The sequence below is a fragment of the Ascaphus truei genome, chromosome 21 (genome assembly GCF_040206685.1).
Source record: "Ascaphus truei isolate aAscTru1 chromosome 21, aAscTru1.hap1, whole genome shotgun sequence".
Taxonomy (NCBI): Eukaryota; Metazoa; Chordata; class Amphibia; order Anura; family Ascaphidae; genus Ascaphus; species Ascaphus truei.
Window position 1 is genome coordinate 3,292,709 of NC_134503.1, and position 27,498 is coordinate 3,320,206.

The 27,498-nt window shown below is 62.2% G+C and overlaps 2 protein-coding genes across 2 annotated transcripts in view; one reads left to right on the forward strand and one right to left on the reverse strand.

The window, feature by feature from the left end:
- Positions 1 to 27,498, reverse strand: part of RIBC1 (RIB43A domain with coiled-coils 1) — a 538,781-nt gene that overhangs the window by 138,965 nt on the left and 372,318 nt on the right. The gene's annotated exons all lie outside the window — the stretch shown is intronic.
- KDM5C (lysine demethylase 5C) overlaps positions 1 to 27,498 on the forward strand; it is a 41,418-nt gene that overhangs the window by 7,800 nt on the left and 6,120 nt on the right. Inside the window, 18 exon segments of the mRNA XM_075578469.1 lie at positions 7,129 to 7,252; positions 7,765 to 7,943; positions 8,150 to 8,251; positions 8,253 to 8,309; positions 8,401 to 8,520; positions 8,658 to 8,816; positions 9,981 to 10,162; positions 11,029 to 11,191; positions 11,844 to 11,963; positions 13,316 to 13,692; positions 13,850 to 13,974; positions 14,137 to 14,323; positions 19,242 to 19,338; positions 19,507 to 19,862; positions 19,960 to 20,098; positions 22,213 to 22,392; positions 23,798 to 23,938; positions 24,018 to 24,542. Coding sequence (XP_075434584.1) covers positions 7,129 to 7,252; positions 7,765 to 7,943; positions 8,150 to 8,251; positions 8,253 to 8,309; positions 8,401 to 8,520; positions 8,658 to 8,816; positions 9,981 to 10,162; positions 11,029 to 11,191; positions 11,844 to 11,963; positions 13,316 to 13,692; positions 13,850 to 13,974; positions 14,137 to 14,323; positions 19,242 to 19,338; positions 19,507 to 19,862; positions 19,960 to 20,098; positions 22,213 to 22,392; positions 23,798 to 23,938; positions 24,018 to 24,542 — 3,333 coding nt within the window.

The following is a 27,498-nucleotide window of genomic DNA, read 5'->3' on the forward strand; positions in this document are numbered from 1 at the left end:
GCCCACCTATCCCACGCTGCCCAGTGCCCACCTATCCCACGCTGCCCAGTGCCCACCTATCCCACGCTGCCCGGTGCCCACCCATCCCACGCTGCCCAGTGCCCACCCATCCCACGCTGCCCAGTGCCCACCTATCCCACGCTGCCCACCCATCCCACGCTGCCCAGTGCCCACCTATCCCACGCTGCCCAGTGCCCACCTATCCCACGCTGCCCAGTGCCCACCTATCCCACGCTGCCCAGTGCCCACCCATCCCACGCTGCCCAGTGCCCACCTATCCCACGCTGCCCAGTGCCCACCTATCCCACGCTGCCCGGTGCCCACCTATCCCACGCTGCCCAGTGCCCACCCATCCCACGCTGCCCGGTGCCCACCTATCCCACGCTGCCCAGTGCCCACCTATCCCACGCTGCCCAGTGCCCACCTATCCCACGCTGCCCAGTGCCCACCTATCCCACGCTGCCCAGTGCCCACCCATCCCACGCTGCCCAGTGCCCACCCATCCCACGCTGCCCAGTGCCCCCCTATCCCACGCTGCCCAGTGCCCACCCATCCCACGCTGCCCAGTGCCCACCTATCCCACGCTGCCCAGTGCCCACCTATCCCACGCTGCCCGGTGCCCACCTATCCCACGCTGCCCGGTGCCCACCTATCCCACGCTGCCCAGTGCCCACCTATCCCACGCTGCCCAGTGCCCACCTATCCCACGCTGCCCAGTGCCCACCTATCCCACGCTGCCCGGTGCCCACCCATCCCACGCTGCCCAGTGCCCACCTATCCCACGCTGCCCGGTGCCCACCTATCCCACGCTGCCCGGTGCCCACCCATCCCACGCTGCCCGGTGCCCACCCATCCCACGCTGCCCAGTGCCCACCCATCCCACGCTGCCCGGTGCCCACCCATCCCACGCTGCCCGGTGCCCACCTATCCCACGCTGCCCAGTGCCCACCTATCCCACGCTGCCCAGTGCCCACCCATCCCACGCTGCCCAGTGCCCACCCATCCCACGCTGCCCAGTGCCCACCCATCCCACGCTGCCCAGTGCCCACCTATCCCACGCTGCCCGGTGCCCACCTATCCCACGCTGCCCGGTGCCCACCTATCCCACGCTGCCCGGTGCCCACCTATCCCACGCTGCCCGGTGCCCACCTATCCCACGCTGCCCGGTGCCCACCCATCCCACGCTGCCCAGTGCCCACCTATCCCACGCTGCCCGGTGCCCACCTATCCCACGCTGCCCAGTGCCCACCCATCCCACGCTGCCCAGTGCCCACCTATCCCACGCTGCCCGGTGCCCACCCATCCCACGCTGCCCAGTGCCCACCTATCCCACGCTGCCCAGTGCCCACCTATCCCACGCTGCCCAGTGCCCACCCATCCCACGCTGCCCAGTGCCCACCTATCCCACGCTGCCCGGTGCCCACCTATCCCACGCTGCCCGGTGCCCACCTATCCCACGCTGCCCGGTGCCCACCTATCCCACGCTGCCCGGTGCCCACCTATCCCACGCTGCCCGGTGCCCCCCTATCCCACGCTGCCCAGTGCCCACCTATCCCACGCTGCCCGGTGCCCACCTATCCCACGCTGCCCAGTGCCCACCCATCCCACGCTGCCCGGTGCCCACCTATCCCACGCTGCCCAGTGCCCACCCATCCCACGCTGCCCGGTGCCCACCCATCCCACGCTGCCCAGTGCCCACCCATCCCACGCTGCCCAGTGCCCGCCTATCCCACGCTGCCCAGTGCCCACCTATCCCACGCTGCCCGGTGCCCACCTATCCCACGCTGCCCAGTGCCCACCTATCCCACGCTGCCCGGTGCCCACCTATCCCACGCTGCCCAGTGCCCACCTATCCCACGCTGCCCAGTGCCCACCTATCCCACGCTGCCCAGTGCCCACCCATCCCACGCTGCCCAGTGCCCCCCTATCCCACGCTGCCCAGTGCCCCCCTATCCCACGCTGCCCGGTGCCCACCTATCCCACGCTGCCCAGTGCCCACCTATCCCACGCTGCCCAGTGCCCACCTATCCCACGCTGCCCAGTGCCCACCTATCCCACGCTGCCCAGTGCCCACCTATCCCACGCTGCCCGGTGCCCACCTATCCCACGCTGCCCAGTGCCCACCCATCCCACGCTGCCCAGTGCCCACCCATCCCACGCTGCCCAGTGCCCACCCATCCCACGCTGCCCAGTGCCCACCTATCCCACGCTGCCCAGTGCCCACCCATCCCACGCTGCCCAGTGCCCACCTATCCCACGCTGCCCAGTGCCCACCTATCCCACGCTGCCCAGTGCCCACCTATCCCACGCTGCCCAGTGCCCACCTATCCCACGCTGCCCAGTGCCCACCCATCCCACGCTGCCCAGTGCCCACCCATCCCACGCTGCCCAGTGCCCACCTATCCCACGCTGCCCAGTGCCCACCCATCCCACGCTGCCCAGTGCCCACCCATCCCACGCTGCCCAGTGCCCACCTATCCCACGCTGTCCAGTGCCCACCCATCCCACGCTGCCCAGTGCCCACCTATCCCACGCTGCCCAGTGCCCACCTATCCCACGCTGCCCAGTGCCCACCCATCCCACGCTGCCCAGTGCCCACCCATCCCACGCTGCCCAGTGCCCACCTATCCCACGCTGTCCAGTGCCCACCTATCCCACGCTGCCCGGTGCCCACCTATCCCACGCTGCCCGGTGCCCCCCTATCCCACGCTGCCCGGTGCCCACCCATCCCACGCTGCCCAGTGCCCACCCATCCCACGCTGCCCAGTGCCCACCTATCCCACGCTGCCCAGTGCCCACCCATCCCACGCTGCCCGGTGCCCACCTATCCCACGCTGCCCGGTGCCCACCTATCCCACGCTGCCCGGTGCCCACCTATCCCACGCTGCCCAGTGCCCACCTATCCCACGCTGCCCAGTGCCCACCCATCCCACGCTGCCCGGTGCCCACCTATCCCACGCTGCCCAGTGCCCACCTATCCCACGCTGCCCAGTGCCCACCTATCCCACGCTGCCCAGTGCCCACCTATCCCACGCTGCCCAGTGCCCACCCATCCCACGCTGCCCGGTGCCCACCCATCCCACGCTGCCCGGTGCCCACCCATCCCACGCTGCCCAGTGCCCGCCTATCCCACGCTGCCCAGTGCCCGCCTATCCCACGCTGCCCGGTGCCCACCTATCCCACGCTGCCCGGTGCCCACCTATCCCACGCTGCCCGGTGCCCACCTATCCCACGCTGCCCAGTGCCCACCTATCCCACGCTGCCCGGTGCCCACCTATCCCACGCTGCCCAGTGCCCACCCATCCCACGCTGCCCAGTGCCCACCCATCCCACGCTGCCCAGTGCCCACCTATCCCACGCTGCCCAGTGCCCGCCTATCCCACGCTGCCCGGTGCCCACCTATCCCACGCTGCCCGGTGCCCACCTATCCCACGCTGCCCGGTGCCCACCTATCCCACGCTGCCCAGTGCCCGCCTATCCCACGCTGCCCGGTGCCCACCTATCCCACGCTGCCCGGTGCCCACCTATCCCACGATGCCCGGTGCCCACCTATCCCACGCTGCCCGGTGCCCACCTATCCCACGCTGCCCGGTGCCCACCTATCCCACGCTGCCCAGTGCCCACCTATCCCACGATGCCCGGTGCCCACCTATCCCACGCTGCCCGGTGCCCACCTATCCCACGCTGCCCAGTGCCCACCTATCCCACGCTGCCCAGTGCCCACCCATCCCACGCTGCCCAGTGCCCCCCCTATCCCACGCTGCCCGGTGCCCCCCTATCCCACGCTGCCCGGTGCCCACCTATCCCACGCTGCCCGGTGCCCACCTATCCCACGCTGCCCAGTGCCCACCCATCCCACGCTGCCCAGTGCCCACCCATCCCACGCTGCCCAGTGCCCACCCATCCCACGCTGCCCAGTGCCCACCCATCCCACGCTGCCCAGTGCCCACCCATCCCACGCTGCCCAGTGCCCACCCATCCCACGCTGCCCAGTGCCCACCCATCCCACGCTGCCCGGTGCCCACCCATCCCACGCTGCCCGGTGCCCACCCATCCCACGCTGCCCAGTGCCCACCCATCCCACGCTGCCCAGTGCCCACCCATCCCACGCTGCCCGGTGCCCACCCATCCCACGCTGCCCAGTGCCCACCCATCCCACGCTGCCCGGTGCCCACCTATCCCACGCTGCCCGGTGCCCACCTATCCCACGCTGCCCAGTGCCCACCTATCCCACGCTGCCCAGTGCCCACCCATCCCACGCTGCCCAGTGCCCACCCATCCCACGCTGCCCGGTGCCCACCCATCCCACGCTGCCCGGTGCCCACCCATCCCACGCTGCCCGGTGCCCACCTATCCCACGCTGCCCAGTGCCCACCTATCCCACGCTGCCCAGTGCCCACCCATCCCACGCTGCCCAGTGCCCACCCATCCCACGCTGCCCAGTGCCCACCCATCCCACGCTGCCCAGTGCCCACCCATCCCACGCTGCCCAGTGCCCACCTATCCCACGCTGCCCAGTGCCCACCTATCCCACGCTGCCCAGTGCCCACCTATCCCACGCTGCCCGGTGCCCACCTATCCCACGCTGCCCAGTGCCCACCTATCCCACGCTGCCCAGTGCCCACCTATCCCACGCTGCCCAGTGCCCACCTATCCCACGCTGCCCAGTGCCCACCCATCCCACGCTGCCCGGTGCCCACCTATCCCACGCTGCCCGGTGCCCACCTATCCCACGCTGCCCTGTGCTCCCTGCCACGTAACTTTCCACCAGGGAAATCATCATGTTAGTCTATCACAGTGGTGCTCAGCTTCAGCACAGGTGATTGAGCCACCTGTGCTGAAGCAGGGATATCCTGAAAACCTGACAACCTGCAGGAGTGGGTGGGGGGGGGGGGTGCGTGGAGCGGCTTGAGGAGTGTAGTTGAGCACCTCTGGGCTACCCCACATCAGTCGTCCTCCCTCCTTATCGAACTTAGCTGCAGTTAGTGGGACCTCCTTAATATCCCTCAGGTGTGTGTCTGAGTGGCTGTAACTGCTGCAGTTCAGCACGGTGTGTTTGGGAGGCTGTGGGTGGGAGGGGGGGGGGGGGGTGCACAGGGGAGGCTGGCCTCCAGACACTGCGGTCTCTCAGTTCAGCATGGTGTGTTTGGGAGGCTGTGGGAGGGGGGTGTGTGCACGGGAGGCTGGCCTCCAGACACTGCGGTCTCTCAGTTCAGCACGGTGTGTTTGGGAGGCTGTGGGAGGAGGTGGGGTGGGGGTGTGTGCACAGGGGAGGCTGGCCTCCAGACACTGCGGTCTCTCAGTTCAGCACGGTGTGTTTGGGAGACTGTGGGAGGAGGGGGGGGGGGGGGGGGTGCACAGGGGAGGCTGGCCTCCAGACACTGCGGTCTCTCAGTTCAGCACGGTGTGTTTGGGAGGCTGTGGGAGGGGGGTGTGTGCACAGGGGAGGCTGGCCTCCAGACACTGCGGTCTCTCAGTTCAGCATGGTGTGTTTGGGAGGCTGTGGGAGGGGGGTGTGTGCACAGGGGAGGCTGGCCTCCAGACACTGCGGTCTCTCAGTTCAGCACGGTGTGTTTGGGAGACTGAGGGAGGAGGGGGGGGGGGTGTGCACAGGGGAGGCTGGCCTCCAGACACTGCGGTCTCTCAGTTCAGCACAGTGTGTTTGGGAGGCTGTGGGAGGGGGGTGTGTGCACAGGGGAGGCTGGCCTCCAGACACTGCGGTCTCTCAGTTCAGCACGGTGTGTTTGAGAGGCTGTGGGAGGGGGGTGTGTGCACAGGGGAGGCTGTGGGAGGGGGGTGTGTGCACAGGGGAGGCTGGCTTCCAGACACTGCGGTCTCTCAGTTCAGCACGGTGTGTTTGGGAGGCTGTGGGAGGGGGGGGATGTGCACAGGGGAGGCTGTGGGAGGGGGGGGGGGTTGTGCACAGGGGAGGCTGTGGGAGGGGGGGGGGGTGTGCACAGGGGAGGCTGTGGGAGGGGGGGTGTGTGCACAGGGGAGGCTGTGGGAGGGGGGGGGGGGGTGTGCACAGGGGAGGCTGTGGGAGGGGGGGGGGGTGTGCACAGGGGAGGCTGTGGGAGGGGGGTGTGTGTGTGCACAGGGGAGGCTGGCCTCCAGACACTGCGGCCTCTCACCTTCTTTCCATGTTCTTGTCATTTCATGCAGGATCCTGACAGCTCAGATCCCGCCTCCCACAGCTCCCCACTGCCCCCTGAAACCTCTCCACCCTGGGTATATAGCGCTGTGTGTTTGTGTTACTATCGCCCCGTAACATCTACACCCTTTAAATATGGATGCCCCTCACTGTCCTCCCAGCATCTTCACTTTGTATACATTCTAGGGCAGTGATCCCAGCGTGGGGACAGGGGGTCCGTGGGGACAGGGGGTCCGTGGGGACAGGGGGTCCGTGGGGACAGGGGCGTCTTCAAGGGTTTCTCCAAAACAAATCTGTAATGTTAGATCTCAGGCGGGATAGGGGGTCCTGAGCCCGTGGGGGGACTTTGCACGTAAGAACGCCCCAAATTGCATATTGGCATACGGGGTATAGCTATCAATTACAGGAGGAGGGTCCAAAGTCACTCCCCACAATGCTTTGCATCCACAGCAGCAAGGCATTGTGGGGCGTGACTTTGGAAGCTCCCGCAGGCACAGCTATGCCCCCCATGCTGTCTGCACACTGAGGACCAGTTTGGGGGATTATTAAGCCTGTCCCCCCCCCCCCCCACGAGCTAAGGACACTATACTGCCTGGAATTGGCTGTTAGCGAGAGTCTGAGTCGGCGATAAGATTTATTCATTAGGGAGTCGCGGAGCAAATGTTTTCCAGCAAGGGGAGCACAGGGTAATAAGGCTGGGGTAGATATATGGCCTCTCGCTTCCGGTCACCTGAGAACCCTTCACCCTGGGAATGCCTCTATCACCAAACAAAACGGTGTATCCCCTGGGTTACTGTAGTGCGTCTCCCTGCCACGAGTCTCTCTCTCACAGCACCTTAACGTGGGTAGTCGTGGTTCTTCCCCGCCCGGAGCGTTCACCCCTCGTCTGGTCACCATGTCGCTCTCTCGACTGATCAGTCGATTGAGATCCGGCCCTCGCTTCTCACGCTAATCTGTGCTCTCTCCCTCTCACTAAGCCGGAGCCCACTGAGGAAGACATAGAGAAGAACCCGGAGCTGAAGAAGCTTCAGATTTACGGTGCGGGCCCCAAAATGATGGGTTTGGGCCTGATGGCAAAGGACAAGAACCTGCGTAAGAAAGGTGAGGAGGGAGCTACAGGGGCGGTCGCCTCACCTGGTTATGGAGAGGCACAGAGGGGTGTAATCCACTGCTCTCCCCCTCCCATCAGATTATAATCCACTGCTCTCCCCCCCTCCCATCAGATTATAATCCACTGCTCTCCCCCTCCCATCAGATTATAATCCACTGCTCTCCCCCTCCCATCAGATTATAATCCACTGCTCTCCCCCTCCCATCAGATTATAATCCACTGCTCTCCCCCCTCCCATCAGATTATAATCCACTGCTCTCCCCCTCCCATCAGATTATAATCCACTGCTCTCCCCCTCCCATCAGATTATAATCCACTGCTCTCCCCCTCCCATCAGATTATAATCCACTGCTCTCCCCCTCCCATCAGATTATAATCCACTGCTCTCCCCCTCCCATCAGATTATAATCCACTGCTCTCCCCCCTCCCATCAGATTATAATCCACTGCTCTCCCCTCCCATCAGATTATAATCCACTGCTCTTCTCCTTCCCCTCCCCCAGAGAATGATGTCCCAGAGTGTCCCCCCACGCTCGTGGTGAAGGAAGAGGCTGGCGTGGATGGACGGGCAGAGCCGGGGGACGTTCCTCCGCAGGTAAAGCAGGAGCGCGCCCTGAGCCCGGAGCCGTGCACCAAGATGACCATGCGTCTGCGCAGGAATCAGAGCAGCAGCACCCAGTTTGTGAGTCCGTAACCCCCTCCGTTCTCCATCCCCATGTTCCTCTCTGTATCTGTCACACACCAGGAGTTTTCCCCCTCTCTCTGTCCCCCTGCCCCCCACCCTGCTCTCTCTCTCTCTGTCCCCCTGCCCCCCACCCTGCTCTCTGTCTCTCTGCCCCCCCCCTCGCGCTCGCCCGCCCTCCCGTCACGCTGCTCTTCCTGTTTAAGGTGGACTCCTACGTATGTCGGATCTGTTCCCGTGGCGATGATGATGAGCGCTTGTTGCTGTGCGACGGCTGTGACGATAACTACCACATTTTCTGCCTGCTGCCCCCCTCTCCCCGAGCCCCCCCGGGGTATCTGGCACTGCCCTAAGTGTGTCATGGCGGTGAGTAGCAGCCCCCCAGGAGTAAGTGAGAGTAAGTGTGAGCGCCTCCCCTAACCCTGAATCCTCTCTCCCTCCCCCCTCCCCCCCGCAGGAGTGTAAGCGCCCGCCTGAAGCGTTCGGGTTTGAGCAGGCGACGCGGGAGTACACGCTGCAGAGCTTCGGGGAGATGGCGGACTCTTTCAAAGCGGATTACTTCAATATGCCTGTGCACGTGAGTGTGTGCTTTTGGCTCACGTGTCACTGTGTCACTGTGTCACTGTGTCACTGTGTCACTGTGTCACTGTGTCACTGTGTCACTGTGTCACTGTGTCACTGTGTCACTGTGTCCCTGTGCTGCTGGCTCCCCAGATGGTGCCCACAGAGCTGGTGGAGAAGGAGTTCTGGCGGCTGGTAAACAGTATAGAGGAGGATGTGACGGTGCAGTACGGAGCGGACATTCACTCCAAGGAGTTTGGGAGCGGCTTCCCCATGATGGATGGGAAAAGTGACCTATCCCCTGAGGAACAAGTGAGTGCACTCCTCCCCCAACCCCCCACCCCATCTCTCCTCCCCCAACCCCCCACCCCATCTCTCCTCCCCCAACCCCCCACCCCATCTCTTTTCCCCCAACCCCCCACCCCATCTCTCCTCCCCCAACCCCCCACCCCATCTCTCCTCCCCAAACCCCCCACCCCATCTCTCCTCCCCCAACCCCCCACCCCATCTCTCCTCCCCCATCTCTCCTCCCCCATCTCTCCTCCCCCATCTCTCCTCCCCCATCTCTCCTCCCCCATCTCTCCTCCCCCATCTCTCCTCCCCCATCTCTCCTCCTGTGTATCTGTCTCCCCCCCTCCTCCTCCTGTATATCTGTCTCCCCCCCCCTCCTCCTCCTGTGTATGTGTATCTGTCTCCCCCCTCCTCCTCGTGTGTATCTGTCTCCCCCCCTCCTCCTCGTGTGTATCTGTCTCCCCCCCTCCTCCTCCTGTATATCTGTCTCCCCCCCCTCCTCCTCCTGTGTATGTGTATCTGTCTCCCCCCTCCTCCTCGTGTGTATCTGTCTCCCCCCCTCCTCCTCGTGTGTATCTGTCTCCCCCCCTCCTCCTCCTGTATATCTGTCTCCCCCCCCTCCTCCTCCTGTGTATGTGTATCTGTCTCCCCCCTCCTCCTCCTGTGTATGTGTATCTGTCTCCCCCCTCCCCCTCCTCCTGTGTATCTGTCTCCCCCCCTCCTCCTCCTGTGTATCTGTCTCCCCCCTCCCCCTCCTCCTGTGTATCTGTCTCCCCCCCTCCCTCCTCCTGTGTATCTGTCTCCCCCCCTCCTCCTGTGTATCTGTCTCCCCCCTCCTCCTGTGTATCTGTCTCCCCCTCTCCCCCTCCTGTGTATCTGTCTCCCCCCCCATCTCCTCATGTGTATCTGTCTCCCCCTCCTCCTCCTCCTCCTGTGTGTATCTGTCTCCCCCCCCTCCTCCTCCTGTGTATCTTTCTTCCCCGCCCCCATCTCTTGTGTGTATCTGTGTCTGCCCCCCCCCCTCGCCTCTCCTCCTGTGTGGTGTCTGTTTCCGCTCCCCCGCCCCCCGTCTCCACGTGTCAGTCCCCACCTCTCCTTCCGTGTGTCCCTCACGCGGGCTGCGTGTCTGTCCCTCACGCGGGCTGCGAGTCTGTCCCTCACGCGGGCTGCGTGTCTGTCCCTCAGGCGTACGCCACCAGTGGCTGGAATCTGAATGTGATGCCGGTGCTGGAGCAGTCTGTGCTGTGTCACATCAACGCCGACATCTCCGGCATGAAGGTGCCCTGGCTGTATGTGGGCATGGTCTTCTCCGCCTTCTGCTGGCACATCGAGGACCACTGGAGCTATTCCATCAACTACCTGCACTGGTCAGTGTCACACACGTGTGTATACACACACGCACCCACGTATATACCCCCACAACCCCCACACGCACGTATACGCACCCCCACACGTGTATATACACACGCACACCCATACACACGTGTATATACACACGCACATATAAACGCATGCACACAAGCATTATAACTTATTTGTATATGCAAGTGTGCTTTCACATACAGACATGGATATGCACACACACTCCCTTATATAGACGCGCATCCATAGTTATACATATATGTGCCCGCATTTGTATGGAGATATATACATGCACACGCGTGTAACTGTAACTCCGGGCCAAGGTGGTTCTCCCCAGACCTTTATTACTTGACGTTTTTCTGCGTCATTATTTTACTTTGCAATGTGAGTGCTTTGGGCTTTAAGGCATCTTCCGGCTTTATTCTGTTCCTATTTTCCTGCTTATTTAGGATTTCTTTCCCCCCATAATTTTGGTAAAAATCCAAAACCGAACAAATCCGGTTTTGGTAAAAATTAAACCCATATTTATTTGTAACCATAAAGCAATTTATTTATTTTTAGAGCCAAGACACAACTGTGTGTGCCCACCCTTAGAAAATATGCACACATGCACGCACGCACACACACGTGTGTGCATATTCACACTCGCATACCGGTATCAATGGAGCTTCATGCACAGAGTAGTATGTGCAGTCTGATCTGCACACACGTGTTCTCCCCTCTGTTCCCACTGCACACACGTGTTCTCCCCTCTGTTCCCACTGCACACACGTGTTCTCCCCTCTGTTCCCACTGCACACACGTGTTCTCCCCTCTGTTCCCACTGCACACACGTGTTCTCCCCTCTGTTCCCACAACACGTGCTGCACAGGGGGGAGCCCAAGACTTGGTACGGGGTGCCGTCTGCTTCAGCGGAGCAGCTGGAGGAGGTGATGAAGAAGCTGACCCCGGAGCTTTTTGAAAGCCAGCCTGACCTCCTGCATCAACTGGTCACCCTCATGAACCCCAACATCCTCATGTCACACGGGGTGCCGGTCAGTGCTCCCTGTCACTGTGATGTCCCATGCTGCCTGTATTATAGCCTGTTTGTCTGATGTCACACGGGGTGTTGGCCAGAACTGTGTCTGCCTGACAAGCCCCCGCTCAGTAATATTTCCCAGAGGTGCCGTGCTCTGTGTACCCACCTGTCCTGCTCCTCCTGCCCCCCCCACTCCTCCGCCTTCCTTGCCGCTCCCTTCCTCCGCCTTCCTTGCCGCTCCCCTCCTCCGCCTTCCCCACTGTATATAAGATATAGACTCTGTCTATAAAGGGTTGTGTTTCAGCTGCTTTACAATTAATATATTATTCACATTGGGTGGTGATTTATGTATTAGACACACTTGATCACTATTTTATTAATTGTTCACTTGGTTCACCATATATATCTATCTCTATATATATATATAATCTATCTCACTTTACACAGTATATTTTATTGATTCACCATATGTATTACAGTAAATATTGATGCACTAGCACTTTATATTTGAAACTGGTAGAAGAGCGCCCGATTACACACCCCTGGTTCGCCCTCCCGACCTCGCCCGCCTCACGCCCTCGCCTCCCTTTTCTTCCGCCTCACGCCCTCCGCCCGCCTCGCCTTTCCTCGCCCACCTCACACGCCCTCGCCTCCCTCTTCTTCCATAGGTGGTGCGCACCAATCAGTGCGCAGGAGAATTCGTCATCACATTTCCACGCGCGTATCACAGCGGCTTCAACCAGGGCTACAACTTCGCCGAGGCCGTCAACTTCTGCACCGCTGACTGGGTGAGTGGCCGGCAATCTGCCACACCCACCGTAACCCCACACTTGCTTTGGTGCAAAGATGGCGCCCAATGTCCCTTCTCCCTGGGGTTCAGCGTTTGCCCGATCACACGTTTGCTCGTGAAGCCCACGGCAGCTTTTCTGTTTTGGAAAAATAAGTAATATGTGCCACGTGTTTATAGAAAAGGCGCTTTCACCGACCTGCACACCGCGTCCCTGCTGTAATGTGTGCTGTGTTTGCCAGGAAGCCATAGGTAGCCGTATATATACACATCTGTATGTCTATGTATACAGTATATACATCAGTATGTCTTGGGAACGATATTGCGAGCTGCGCGTTGGGGGAACGATATTGCGAGCTGCGCGTTGTGGGAACGATATTGCGAGCTGCGCGTTGGGAACGATATTGCGAGCTGCGCGTTGGGAACGATATTGCGAGCTGCGCGTTGGAACGATATTGCGAGCTGCGCGTTGGGAACGATATTGCGAGCTGCGAGTTGGGAACGATATTGCGAGCTGCGCGTTGGGAACGATATTGCGAGCTGAGCGTTGGGAACGATATTGCGGGATGCGCGTTGGGGGAACGATATTGCGAGCTGCGCGTTGGGGGAACGATATTGCGAGCTGCGCGTTGGGGGAAGATATTGCGAGCTGCGCGGTGGGGGAACGATATTGCGAGCTGCGCGTTGGGGGAAGATATTGCGAGCTGCGCGTTGGGAACGATATTGCGAGCTGCGCGTTGGGAACGATATTGCGAGCTGCGCGTTGGGAACGATATTGCGAGCTGAGCGTTGGGAACGATATTGCGGGATGCGCGTTGGGGGAACGATATTGCGAGCTGCGCGTTGGGGGAACGATATTGCGAGCTGCGCGTTGGGGGAAGATATTGCGAGCTGCGCGTTGGGGGAACGATGTTGGGGGAATGATATTGCGAGCTGCGCGTTGGGGGAACGATATTGTGAGCTGCGCGTTGGGGGAAGATATTGCGAGCTGCGCGTTGGGGGAACGATGTTGGGGGAATGATATTGCGAGCTGCGCGTTGGGGGAACGATATTGTGAGCTGCGCGTTGGGAACGATCTTGGCGTTATTAATGCACCCACCTTTTTGTTTCGGTCTGCTTAGAGAAAGGAAGAATATTCTTAACCTTTATTGCATCGGCGCTGCAGGGAGCGCGGTGTTTAAGTAAAGTTTATACAGGCCAACGTTACGCGACTGAAGTGAATCGAGCACACACACCTTATCCTTCTGCCCGTAGACTTTAATTCAGTCTTCTGCAGATCCGGTTTAAAATCCATCCCCCATGAATCTTTTGAGTGCTGACATGTCCCATCCCATGTCTCCCCCGTGTTCCCAGCTCACCGCGGGCAGGAAATGCATTGAGCATTACCGCCGGCTACGCCGATACTGCGTCTTCTCGCATGAGGAGCTGATGTGCAAGATGGCGGCCTGCCCCGAGAGGCTCGATATGACCCTGGCCGCAGCGGTGCACAAGGAGATGTTCTTGCTGGTGCAGGAGGAGCGCCGGTTACGCAAGGCGCTGTTGGAGATGGGTATCACAGAGGCCGAGCGAGAGGCCTTCGAACTGCTCCCCGACGACGAGAGGCAGTGTCAGAAGTGCAAAACCACCTGCTTCCTGTCCGCCCTGGCATGCTATGACTGCCCACAAGGCCTGGTGTGTCTGTACCACATTGAGGACTTATGCCAGTGCCCACCAGCTCGTCAGTATCTCAGGTGAGGAATGGCACATGCCCACTAATACCCCAGACACGGCACATGCCCTGACACGCTGGCACTGGTCCTGCCCTCTATTAAATCATACACATCACACAGCTGTGGTATAAGCTGGCGCTCAGCAGTGCCCGGGCTGACGGTGTGCCCCCGTTCTCAGGTATCGCTACACTCTGGACGAGCTGCCAGCCATGTTACACAAGCTGAAGGGCCGGGCCGAGTCCATTGATGGCTGGGCCTGCAAAGTCCGCCAGGCGTTGGAAGTGGGGGTTGAGAAGAAGAAAGGTGAGGAGTGAACTGTTGCCCGACTCTGCCCCTACAGTAATATAACTGCTTCCTGCGGTTTCCTTTCATAGCAGTAATGCCCCCTCCCATCTACCTCCCCCCCCCCCCCTCCCACCCTCTTTCCGTTCTGCACCATAATAATGGTGCCCATTCTGCCCTCAGGGCTGGAGGAGCTGCAGGCTCTGGATGACGAGGCCTCGGAGAAGAAATTCCTAGACCATGGGCTGCTGCAGTTATTAAAGCGCGCCATCAAAGAGACCGAGTCCTGCACGAGCGAGGCCCGGAGACTGTGTGACCCCACGCCTGCAGGGTGTGTGACAGGACGGCTGTGTGACCCCACGCCTGCAGGGTGTGTGACAGGACGGCTGTGTGACCCCACGCCTGCAGGGTGTGTAACAGGACGGCTGTGTGACCTCAGGCCTGCAGTGTGTGTAACAGGACGGCTGTGTGACCCCAGGCCTGCAGGGTGTGTAACAGGACGGCTGTGTGACCCCAGGCCTGCAGGGTGTGTAACAGGACGGCTGTGTGGCCCCACGCCTGCAGGGTGTGTAACAGGACGGCTGTGTGACCTCAGGCCTGCAGTGTGTGTAACAGGACGGCTGTGTGACCCCAGGCCTGCAGGGTGTGTAACAGGACGGCTGTGTGACCCCAGGCCTGCAGGGTGTGTAACAGGACGGCTGTGTGACCCCACGCCTGCAGGGTGTGTAACAGGACGGCTGTGTGGCCCCAGGCCTGCAGGGTGTGTAACAGGACGGCTGTGTGACCCCACGCCTGTAGGGTGTGTAACAGGACGGCTGTGTGACCCCAGGCCTGCAGGGTGTGTAACAGGACGGCTGTGACCCCAGGCCTGCAGGGTGTGTAACAGGACGGCTGTGTGACCCCACGCCTGCAGGGTGTGTAACAGGACGGCTTTGTGACCCCACGCCTGCAGGGTGTGTGACAGGACGGCTGTGTGACCCCACGCCTGCAGAGTGTGTAACAGGACGGCTGTGTGACCTCAGGCCTGCAGGGTGTGTAACAGGACGGCTGTGTGGCCCCAGGCCTGCAGGGTGTGTAACAGGACGGCTTTGTGACCCCACGCCTGCAGGGTGTGTGACAGGACGGCTGTGTGACCCCACGCCTGCAGAGTGTGTAACAGGACGGCTGTGTGACCTCAGGCCTGCAGGGTGTGTAACAGGACGGCTGTGTGACCCCAGGCCTGCAGGGTGTGTAACAGGACGGCTGTGTGACCCCACGCCTGCAGGGTGTGTAACAGGACGGCTGTGTGACCCCACGCCTGCAGTGTGTGTAACAGGACGGCTGTGTGACCCCAGGCCTGCAGGGTGTGTGACAGGACGGCTGTGTGACCCCAGGCCTGCAGGGTGTGTAACAGGACGGCTGTGTGACCCCAGGCCTGCAGGGTGTGTAACAGGACGGCTGTGTGACCCCAGGCCTGCAGGGTGTGTAACAGGACGGCTGTGTGACCTCAGGCCTGCAGTGTGTAACAGGACGGCTGTGTGACCCCAGGCCTGCAGGGTGTGTAACAGGACGGCTGTGTGACCCCACGCCTGCAGGGTGTGTAACAGGACGGCTGTGTGACCCCAGGCCTGCAGGGTGTGTAACAGGACGGCTGTGTGGCCCCACGCCTGCAGGGTGTGTAACAGGACGGCTGTGTGACCCCAGGCCTGCAGGGTGTGTAACAGGACGGCTGTGTGACCCCAGGCCTGCAGGGTGTGTAACAGGACGGCTGTGTGACCCCACGCCTGCAGGGTGTGTAACAGGACGGCTGTGTGGCCCCACGCCTGCAGGGTGTGTAACAGGACGGCTGTGTGACCTCAGGCCTGCAGGGTTTGTTACAGGACGGCTGTGTGACCCCAGGCCTGCAGGGTGTGTAACAGGACGGCTGTGTGACCCCAGGCCTGCAGGGTGTGTAACAGGACGGCTGTGTGACCCCACGCCTGCAGGGTGTGTAACAGGACGGCTGTGTGACCCCAGGCCTGCAGTGTGTGTAACAGGACGGCTGTGTGACCCCACGCCTGCAGAGTGTGTAACAGGACGGCTGTGTGACCCCACGCCTGCAGAGTGTGTAACAGGACGGCTGTGTGACCTCAGGCCTGCAGGGTGTGTAACAGGACGGCTGTGTGACCTCAGGCCTGCAGGGTGTGTAACAGGACGGCTGTGTGACCCCAGGCCTGCAGGGTGTGTAACAGGACGGCTGTGTGGCCCCACGCCTGCAGGGTGTGTAACAGGACGGCTGTGTGACCCCAGGCCTGAAGGGTGTGTAACAGGACGGCTGTGTGGCCCCACGCCTGCAGGGTGTGTAACAGGACGGCTGTGTGACCCCAGGCCTGCAGGGTGTGTAACAGGACGGCTGTGTGACCCCACGCCTGCAGGGTGTGTAACAGGACGGCTGTGTGACTCCAGGCCTGCAGGGTGTGTGGCCCCACGCCTGCAGGGTGTGTAACAGGACGGCTGTGTGACCCCAGGCCTGCAGGGTGTGTAACAGGACGGCTGTGTGACCCCAGGCCTGCAGGGTGTGTAACAGGACGGCTGTGTGACCCCACGCCTGCAGGGTGTGTAACAGGACGGCTGTGTGACCCCAGGCCTGAAGGGTGTGTAACAGGACGGCTGTGTGACCCCAGGCCTGCAGTGTGTGTAACAGGACGGCTGTGTGACCCCAGGCCTGCAGGGTGTGTAACAGGACGGCTGTGTGACCCCACGCCTGCAGGGTGTGTAACAGGACGGCTGTGTGACCCCAGGCCTGAAGGGTGTGTAACAGGACGGCTGTGTGACCCCACGCCTGCAGGGTGTGTAACAGGACGGCTGTGTGACCCCAGGCCTGAAGGGTGTGTAACAGGACGGCTGTGTGACCCCAGGCCTGCAGGGTGTGTAACAGGACGGCTGTGTGACCCCACGCCTGCAGGGTGTGTAACAGGACGGCTGTGTGACTCCAGGCCTGCAGGGTGTGTAACAGGACGGCTGTGTGACCCCACGCCTGCAGGGTGTGTAACAGGACGGCTGTGTGACCCCACGCCTGCAGGGTGTGTAACAGGACGGCTGTGTGACCCCACGCCTGCAGGGTGTGTAACAGGACGGCTGTGTGGCCCCAGGCCTGCAGGGTGTGTAACAGGACGGCTGTGTGACCCCAGGCCTGCAGGGTGTGTAACAGGACGGCTGTGTGACCCCAGGCCTGCAGGGTGTGTAACAGGACGGCTGTGTGACCCCACGCCTGCAGGGTGTGTAACAGGACGGCTGTGTGACTCCAGGCCTGCAGGGTGTGTGGCCCCACGCCTGCAGGGTGTGTAACAGGACGGCTGTGTGACCCCAGGCCTGCAGGGTGTGTAACAGGACGGCTGTGTGACCCCAGGCCTGCAGGGTGTGTAACAGGACGGCTGTGTGACCCCACGCCTGCAGGGTGTGTAACAGGACGGCTGTGTGACTCCAGGCCTGCAGGGTGTGTAACAGGACGGCTGTGTGACCCCACGCCTGCAGGGTGTGTAACAGGACGGCTGTGTGACCCCACGCCTGCAGGGTGTGTAACAGGACGGCTGTGTGACCCCACGCCTGCAGGGTGTGTAACAGGACGGCTGTGTGGCCCCAGGCCTGCAGGGTGTGTAACAGGACGGCTGTGTGACCCCAGGCCTGCAGGGTGTGTAACAGGACGGCTGTGTGACCCCAGGCCTGCAGGGTGTGTAACAGGACGGCTGTGTGACCCCACGCCTGCAGGGTGTGTAACAGGACGGCTGTGTGACTCCAGGCCTGCAGGGTGTGTGGCCCCACGCCTGCAGGGTGTGTAACAGGACGGCTGTGTGACCCCAGGCCTGCAGGGTGTGTAACAGGACGGCTGTGTGACCCCAGGCCTGCAGGGTGTGTAACAGGACGGCTGTGTGACCCCACGCCTGCAGGGTGTGTAACAGGACGGCTGTGTGACCCCAGGCCTGAAGGGTGTGTAACAGGACGGCTGTGTGACCCCAGGCCTGCAGTGTGTGTAACAGGACGGCTGTGTGACCCCAGGCCTGCAGGGTGTGTAACAGGACGGCTGTGTGACCCCACGCCTGCAGGGTGTGTAACAGGACGGCTGTGTGACCCCAGGCCTGAAGGGTGTGTAACAGGACGGCTGTGTGACCCCACGCCTGCAGGGTGTGTAACAGGACGGCTGTGTGACCCCAGGCCTGAAGGGTGTGTAACAGGACGGCTGTGTGACCCCAGGCCTGCAGGGTGTGTAACAGGACGGCTGTGTGACCCCACGCCTGCAGGGTGTGTAACAGGACGGCTGTGTGACTCCAGGCCTGCAGGGTGTGTAACAGGACGGCTGTGTGACCCCACGCCTGCAGGGTGTGTAACAGGACGGCTGTGTGACCCCACGCCTGCAGGGTGTGTAACAGGACGGCTGTGTGACCCCACGCCTGCAGGGTGTGTAACAGGACGGCTGTGTGGCCCCAGGCCTGCAGGGTGTGTAACAGGACGGCTGTGTGACCCCAGGCCTGCAGGGTGTGTAACAGGACGGCTGTGTGACCCCAGGCCTGCAGGGTGTGTAACAGGACGGCTGTGTGACCCCACGCCTGCAGGGTGTGTAACAGGACGGCTGCGTGACCTCAGGCCTGCAGGGTGTGTAACAGGACGGCTGTGTGACCCCAGGCCTGCAGGGTGTGTAACAGGACGGCTGTGTGACCCCAGGCCTGCAGGGTGTGTAACAGGACGGCTGTGTGACCCCAGGCCTGCAGGGTGTGTAACAGGACGGCCTTGTGACATCAGGCCTGCAGGGTGTGTAACAGGACGGCTGCGTGACATCAGGCCTGCAGGGTTTGTAACAGGACGGCTGTGTGACCTCAGGCCTGCAGGGTTTGTAACAGGACGGCTGTGTGACTCCAGGCCTGCAGGGTGTGTGACCCCAGGCCTGCAGGGTGTGTAACAGGACGGCTGTGTGACCCCAGGCCTGCAGGGTGTGTAACAGGACGGCTGTGTGACCCCAGGCCTGCAGGGTGTGTAACAGGACGGCTGTGTGACCCCAGGCCTGAAGGGTGTGTAACAGGACGGCTGTGTGACCTCAGGCCTGCAGGGTGTGTAACAGGACGGCTGTGTGACCCCACGCCTGCAGGGTGTGTAACAGGACGGCTGTGTGACCCCACGCCTGCAGGGTGTGTAACAGGACGGCTGTGTGACCCCACGCCTGCAGGGTGTGTAACAGGACGGCTGTGTGACCCCACGCCTGCAGGGTGTGTAACAGGACGGCTGTGTGACTCCTCTGCTCTCCCCTCTCTTTTACTGACCCTCTTTCTCCGTATTAGGAGCGGTGCTGCGGTGATCTCTCTGGACGGTCTGTACAAGCTGCTGCATCGGATCCGCTCTCTGCCCTGTGCCCTGCAAGAGCTGCCTTCACTCCAGGTGACATGTCCCCGACAGCGCCCCCACTCCCTCACCCCCCTTTTGCCGAACATCATTGTGCTCACACAAACCCATTCGTTCGCGCTCTCCCCCCTTGTGCTCCCCCTCGTGTTTCCCTCCCCCCCCCCCCCCCTCACGCTCACACCCGTCTTCTGCCGCTTTCCTCAGGGGCTGCAGGAGAATGCAGAGTCCCTGCAGGAGGAGGTGCGGAAGTGCCTGCAGTCTCTCCCGGATAGCGCCCCCCAGCTGCGGGGTATGTTGGAGCGGTGCCGGGCTCTGGCTGTAGAGCTGCCTGAGACTGGGCAATTGGAGAAGCAGCTGCGTCAGGGGGCGTGGCTGCAGCGCGTCCGTGGTGCGCTGGGTACCGGGCAGGATGGGACGCTGCAGGAGATGCGCTCGTTGCTGCAGGAAGCCGGGGAGGTGGCGGAGAGCCCCGCTGTGGAGAAGGCGCGAACTGAGCTTCAGGAGCTAATCTCCATCGCACTGCGCTGGGAGGACAAGGCCCAGATGTGTCTGGAGGCCAGGTAAGGCGTGAGGGTGGCCGCGGGTGAGGGTGGCCGCGGGTGAGGGTGGCCGCGTGTCAACTTGCCCCTCACCATCTTTGACCTCTCCGTCCTGCAGACAGAAGCACCCTCCGGCCATGCTAGAAGCGATCATAAGGGAAGCTGACCACATCCCAGTGCAGCTGCCCAACACGCTGTGCCTGAAGGAGGCGCTCTGCAAGGCCCGGGCGTGGAGCGCTGATGTGGAGGAGATCCAGGTGAGACGCAGACCTGCCCCTGTATTCTGTACCCCGACACGTACACCACCACCTCTCACTGCTACTTGTTATTCTTGCTGTACCCCGACACGTACACCACCACCTCTCACTGCTACGTGTTATTCTGTCTGTACCCCGACACGTACACCACCACCTCTCACTGCTACGTGTTATTCTTTCTGTACCCCGACACGTACACCACCACCTCTCACTGCTACGTGTTATTCTCTCTGTACCCCGACACGTACACCACCACCTCTCACTGCTACTTGTTATTCTGTCTGTACCCCGACACGTACACCACCACCTCTCACTGCTACGTGTTATTCTTTCTGTACCCCGACACGTACACCACCACCTCTCACTGCTACTTGTTATTCTTTCTGTACCCCGACACGTACACCACCCCCTCTCACTGCTACTTGTTATTCTTTCTGTACCCCGACACGTACACCACCACCTCTCACTGCTACTTGTTATTCTTTCTGTACCCCGACACGTACACCACCACCTCTCACTGCTACTTGTTATTCTGTCTGTACCCCGACACGTACACCACCACCTCTCACTGCTACGTGTTATTCTTTCTGTACCCCGACACGTACACCACCACCTCTCACTGCTACGTGTTATTCTTTCTGTACCCCGACACGTACACCACCACCTCTCACTGCTACGTGTTATTCTGTCTGAACATGATGCTCTTTCCGTTTGCTTTCCAATCCCCTGAGATTTCCGGAGAGCTTGGAGCACCTCTTGTAATAAGAGAGGAATTGGGAGGAGGCTTCTAGTTACTGAGGGGTTGGGAAGTATCTCCGTGATGGGAGAATGCGAAACGCGTCATGGCTGCTGTTGGTTAAATGTCCCCATAAGTATGTGTTGTCTATGGCGTATGTTTGTATACACACCCAACACGTACACATTGTGTGTACAGTGTGGGGTGTGTTTGTACAATGTGGTATGATGGTACGATGTGTACTGTTGGGTGTGTATATAGTGTGATATGATGGTATTATGTGTACGTGTTGGGTCTGTACACAGTGTGGGGCGTGTGTTCGTACACTGTGGTAGGATGGTACTGTGTGTGTGTGTGTGTGTGTGTGTGTGTGTGTGTGTGTGTGTGTGTTTGTACACTGGTATGATGTGTACTGTTGTGTGTGTGTTTGTACACTGGTATGATGGTACGATGTATACAGTGCGGGGTGCGTTTGTACACTCTGGTATGATGCTACGATGTATACGTGTTGGGTGTGTATATAGTGTGGGGTGTGTTTGTACACTGGTACGATGTGTACATGTCGGACAGACACTGTATCCCTGTACACACGTGCTGTTTGTAGACACGGGTACGATGTGTACATGTCGGACAGACACTGTATCCCTGTACACACGTGCTGTTTGTAGGTACGATGTGTACATGTCGGGCAGACACTGTATCCCTGTACACACGTGCTGTTTGTAGACACGATGGTACGATGTGTACATGTCGGACAGACGCTGTATCCCTGTACACACGTGCTGTTTGTAGACACGATGGTACGATGTGTACATGTCGGGCAGACGCTGTATCCCTGTACACACGTGCTGTTTGTAGACACGATGGTACGATGTGTACATGTCGGGCAGACGCTGTATCCCTGTACACACGTGCTGTTTGTAGACACGATGGGACGATGTGTACATGTCGGGCAGACGCTGTATCCCTGTACACACGTGCTGTTTGTAGACACGATGGGACGATGTGTACATGTCGGGCAGACGCTGTATCCCTGTACACACGTGCTGTTTGTAGACACGATGGTACGATGTGTACATGTCGGGCAGACGCTGTATCCCTGTACACACGTGCTGTTTGTAGACACGATGGTACGATGTGTACATGTCGGGCAGACGCTGTATCCCTGTACACACGTGCTGTTTGTAGACACGATGGTACGATGTGTACATGTCGGGCAGACACTGTATCCCTGTACACACGTGCTGTTTGTAGGTACGATGTGTACATGTCGGGCAGACGCTGTATCCCTGTACACACGTGCTGTTTGTAGACACTGGTACGATGTGTACATGTCGGGCACACCCTGTATCCCTGTACCCACGTGCTGTCTGTGCAGAGCGGGGATCACTACCCTTGCCTGGATGACCTGGAGGGGCTGGTTGCTGTAGGCCGGGACCTGCCTGTGAAGATGGATGAGCTGCACCAGCTGGAGGTTCAGGTCGCCGCTGCACACTCCTGGAGGGACAAGGCAACCAAGACCTTCCTGAAGAAGAACTCGTGCTACACACTCCTAGAGGTAAGCTCGCCTCTGACCCCTGACCCAGGCCAGTGGGTGATCCTCACATCCCACAGGTGACCTTTAACTCCTGTACATTTGGGCCCCATGTCACTTACTTTTCATCCCCGTCAGGGGCCACAAGGGCGCCCCCATTCTGTTGCTGTTTTCCGAATTTAAGCAACATGTATATGTCCTGAGCAGGGCTGGGGGGCGTGGCTGGCGCTCCCTGAGCAGGGCTGGGGGGCGTGGCTGGCGCTCCCTGAGCAGGGCTGGGGGGCGTGGCTGGCGCTCCCTGAGCAGGGCTGGGGGGCGTGGCTGGCGCTCCCTGAGCAGGGCTGGGGGGCGTGGCTGCCGCTCCCTGAGCAGGGCTGGGGGGGCGTGGCTGCCGCTCCCTGAGCAGGGCTGGGGGGGCGTGGCTGCCGCTCCCTGAGCAGGGCTGGGGGGGCGTGGCTGCCGCTCCCTGAGCAGGGCTGGGGGGGCGTGGCTGCCGCTCCCTGAGCAGGGCTGGGGGGACGTGGCTGCCGCTCCCTGAGCAGGGCTGGGGGGACGTGGCTGTCGCTCCCTGAGCAGGGCTGGGGGACGTGGCTGTCGCTCCCTGAGCAGGGCTGGGGGACGTGGCTGTCGCTCCCTGAGCAGGGCTGGGGGGGGCGTGGCTGGCGCTCCCTGAGCAGGGCTGGGGGGGGCGTGGCTGGCGCTCCCTGAGCAGGGCTGGGGGGGGGCGTGGCTGGCGCTACCTGAGCAGGGCTGGGGGGGGCGTGGCTGGCGCTACCTGAGCAGGGCTGGGGGGGCGTGGCTGGCGCTACCTGAGCAGGGCTGGGAGGGCGTGGCTGGCGCTACCTGAGCAGGGCTGGGGGGCGTGGCTGGCGCTCCCTGAGCAGGGCTGGGGGGGACGTGGCTGCCGCTCCCTGAGCAGGGCTGGGGGGCGTGGCGGCCGCTCCCTGAGCAGGGCTGGGGGGGACGTGGCTGCCGCTCCCTGAGCAGGGCTGGGGGGCGTGGCGGCCGCTCCCTGAGCAGGGCTGGGGGGGACGTGGCTGCCGCTCCCTGAGCAGGGCTGGGGGGGACGTGGCGGCCGCTCCCTGAGCAGGGCTGGGGGGGGGGGCGTGGCGGCCGCTCCCTGAGCAGGGCTGGGGGGACGTGGCGGCCGCTCCCTGAGCAGGGCTGGGGGGGACGTGGCTGCCGCTCCCTGAGCAGGGCTGGGGGGGACGTGGCTGCCGCTCTCTGAGCAGGGATGGGGACGTGGCGGGCGCTCCCTGAGCAGGGCTGGGGGGGGTGTGGCGGCCGCTCCCTGAGCAGGGCTGGGGGGGGTGTGGCGGCCGCTCCCTGAGCAGGGCTGGGGGGGGGTGTGGCGGCCGCTCCCTGAGCAGGGCTGGGGGGGGTGTGGCGGCCGCTCCCTGAGCAGGGCTGGGTTTCTCTCCTCCCGCAGGTGCTGTGTCCATGTGCAGACGTTTCTTCGGAGACTGGGAAGAGGTCTCAGTGGAAGAGGGAGAAGGAGCAGGGCCTGTACCGCTCCGATATCGAGAGCCTGGGGCTGTCGGCACAGGATCTGCGGGATCCCGGCTGCATAGTGAGTAACCGGCATACTGAGCGTGTGCCCCGGGCAGCACTCGCCCACCTGGTCACGGACCCCTTTCTTTTCCCATCAGGTGCTGGCGTTTAAGGAGGGGGAGCACAAGGAGAAGACGGGGATCCTGCGGCTGCGTGCGATGAACTCCTCCTCCCTGGAGCGGGGGTGTGTGTGCGTGTGTGGGGAACCCCCTGGGGACCTCATGTTACGGTGTGAGCTGTGCCAGGACCTATTCCATGGCCTGTGCGTGCCCGCGCCACGCCTCTCCTCTTACCGCGGCCCCCACTTCTCCCCGTCTCTGGCCTGGTGGGAGTGGGACAGCCGCTTCCTGTGCCAGCTCTGCGTACGCTCCCGACGCCCGCGGCTGCAGACCATCCTCTCTCTCCTAGTAGCCCTCCAGAAGCTGCCCGTGCGCCTGCCGGAGGGGGAGGCGCTGCAGTGCCTAACAGAGCGAGCGATGAGCTGGCAGGACAGGGCGCGCAGGGTCCTGGCAACATCCGAAATCTCCTCCGCCAGTGTAACGCTGGCAGAGCGTAGGCAGAGGGTGCAGCACTGCAAGGACCCGCAGGCACTGCGAGAGACGACCCGGAACGAACAAAACCCTGTGAGTGTGTGCAGGGGGGTTACGGTGAGGGTGGGAGGGGGAACCCTGTGAGTGTGGGTGGGAGGGGGAACCCTGTGAGTGTGTGCAGGGGGGTTACGGTGAGGGTTGGGGGGGGGAGACCCTGTGAGTGTGGGTGGGAGGGGGAACCCTGTGAGTGTGGGTGGGAGGGGGAACCCTGTGAGTGTGGGTGGGAGGGGGAACCCTGTGAGTGTGCAGGGGGGTTACGGTGAGGGTGGGGCGGGAGAGACCCTGTGAGTGTGGGAGGGGGGAACCCTGTGAGTGTGGGTGGGAGGGGGAACCCTGTGAGGGTTTGTGGGAGCGGTCTGAGAAACGGGTGCTGCGGTCTGTGCGAATATAGCAGTCACTATAACTCTGCTCCCATCCTGAGGTGCACGGGTTACTTTGCCCTGTGCGGAGGCGAGTGTGAGGTGCGCGGGTTACTTTGCCCTGTGCGGAGGCGAGTGTGAGGTGCGCGGGTTACTTTGCCCTGTGCGGAGGCGAGTGTGAGGTGCGCGGGTTACTTTGCCCTGTGCGGAGGCGAGTGTGAGGTGCGCGGGTTACTTTGCCCTGTGCGGAGGCGAGTGTGAGGTGCGCGGGTTACTTTGCCCTGTGCGGAGGCGAGTGTGAGGTGCGCGGGTTACTTTGCCCTGTGCGGAGGCGAGTGTGAGGTGCGCGGGTTACTTTGCCCTGTGCGGAGGCGAGTGTGAGGTGCGCGGGTTACTTTGCCCTGTGCGGAGGCGAGTGTGAGGTGCGCGGGTTACTTTGCCCTGTGCGGAGGCGAGTGTGAGGTGCGCGGGTTACTTTGCCCTGTGCGGAGGCGAGTGTGAGGTGCGCGGGTTACTTTGCCCTGTGCGGAGGCGAGTGTGAGGTGCGCGGGTTACTTTGTCCTGTGCGGATGCGAGTGTGAGGTGCGCGGGTTACTTTGCCCTGTGCGGAGGCGAGTGTGAGATGCGCGGGTTACTTTGCCCTGTGCGGAGGCGAGTGTGAGGTGTGCGGGTTACTTTGCCCTGTGCGGAGGCGAGTGTGAGGTGCGCGGGTTACTTTGCCCTGTGCGGAGGCGAGTGTGAGGTGTGCGGGTTACTTTGCCCTGTGCGGAGGCGAGTGTGAGGTGCGCGGGTTACTTTGCCCTGTGCGGAGGCGAGTGTGAGGTGCGCGGGTTACTTTGCCCTGTGCGGAGGCGAGTGTGAGGTGCGCGGGTTACTTTGCCCTGTGCGGAGGCGAGTGTGGGGTGCGCGGGTTACTTTGCCCTGTGCGGAGGCGAGTGTGAGGTGCGCGGGTTACTTTGCCCTGTGCGGAGGCGAGTGTGAGGTGCGCGGGTTACTTTGCCCTGTGCGGAGGCGAGTGTGGGGTGCGCGGGTTACTTTGCCCTGTGCGGAGGCGAGTGTGAGGTGCGCGGGTTACTTTGCCCTGTGCGGATGCGAGTGTGAGGTGCGTGGGTTACTTTGCCCTGTGCGGAGGCGAGTGTGAGGTGCGCGGGTTACTTTGTCCTGTGCGGAGGCGAGTGTGAGGTGCGCGGGTTACTTTGCCCTGTGCGGAGGCGAGTGTGAGGTGCGCGGGTTACTTTGCCCTGTGCGGAGGCGAGTGTGAGGTGCGCGGGTTACTTTGTCCTGTGCGGAGGCGAGTGTGAGGTGCGCGGGTTACTTTGCCCTGTGCGGAGGCGAGTGTGAGGTGCGCGGGTTACTTTGCCCTGTGCGGAGGCGAGTGTGAGGTGTGCGGGTTACTTTGCCCTGTGCGGAGGCGAGTGTGAGGTGCGCGGGTTACTTTGCCCTGTGCGGAGGCGAGTGTGAGGTGCGCGGGTTACTTTGCCCTGTGCGGAGGCGAGTGTGAGGTGCGCGGGTTACTTTGCCCTGTGCGGAGGCGAGTGTGAGGTGCGCGGGTTACTTTGCCCTGTGCGGAGGCGAGTGTGAGGTGCGCGGGTTACTTTGTCCTGTGCGGAGGCGAGTGTGAGGTGCGCGGGTTACTTTGCCCTGTGCGGAGGCGAGTGTGAGGTGCGCGGGTTACTTTGCCCTGTGCGGAGGCGAGTGTGAGGTGCGCGGGTTACTTTGCCCTGTGCGGAGGCGAGTGTGAGGTGCGCGGGTTACTTTGCCCTGTGCGGAGGCGAGTGTGAGGTGCGCGGGTTACTTTGCCCTGTGCGGAGGCGAGTGTGAGGTGCGCGGGTTACTTTGCCCTGTGCGGAGGCGAGTGTGGGGTGCGCGGGTTACTTTGCCCTGTGCGGAGGCGAGTGTGAGGTGCGCGGGTTACTTTGCCCTGTGCGGAGGCGAGTGTGAGGTGCGCGGGTTACTTTGTCCTGTGCGGAGGCGAGTGTGAGGTGCGCGGGTTACTTTGTCCTGTGCGGAGGCGAGTGTGAGGTGCGCGGGTTACTTTGCCCTGTGCGGAGGCGAGTGTGAGGTGCGCGGGTTACTTTGCCCTGTGCGGAGGCGAGTGTGAGGTGCGCGGGTTACTTTGCCCTGTGCGGAGGCGAGTGTGAGGTGCGCGGGTTACTTTGCCCTGTGCGGAGGCGAGTGTGAGGTGCGCGGGTTACTTTGTCCTGTGCGGAGGCGAGTGTGAGGTGCGCGGGTTACTTTGTCCTGTGCGGAGGCGAGTGTGAGGTGCGCGGGTTACTTTGCCCTGTGCGGAGGCGAGTGTGAGGTGCGCGGGTTACTTTGCCCTGTGCGGAGGCGAGTGTGGGGTGCGCGGGTTACTTTGCCCTGTGCGGAGGCGAGTGTGAGGTGCGCGGGTTACTTTGCCCTGTGCGGAGGCGAGTGTGAGGTGCGCGGGTTACTTTGCCCTGTGCGGAGGCGAGTGTGAGGTGCGCGGGTTACTTTGCCCTGTGCGGAGGCGAGTGTGAGGTGCGCGGGTTACTTTGCCCTGTGCGGAGGCGAGTGTGAGGTGCGCGGGTTACTTTGCCCTGTGCGGAGGCGAGTGTGAGGTGCGCGGGTTACTTTGCCCTGTGCGGAGGCGAGTGTGAGGTGCGCGG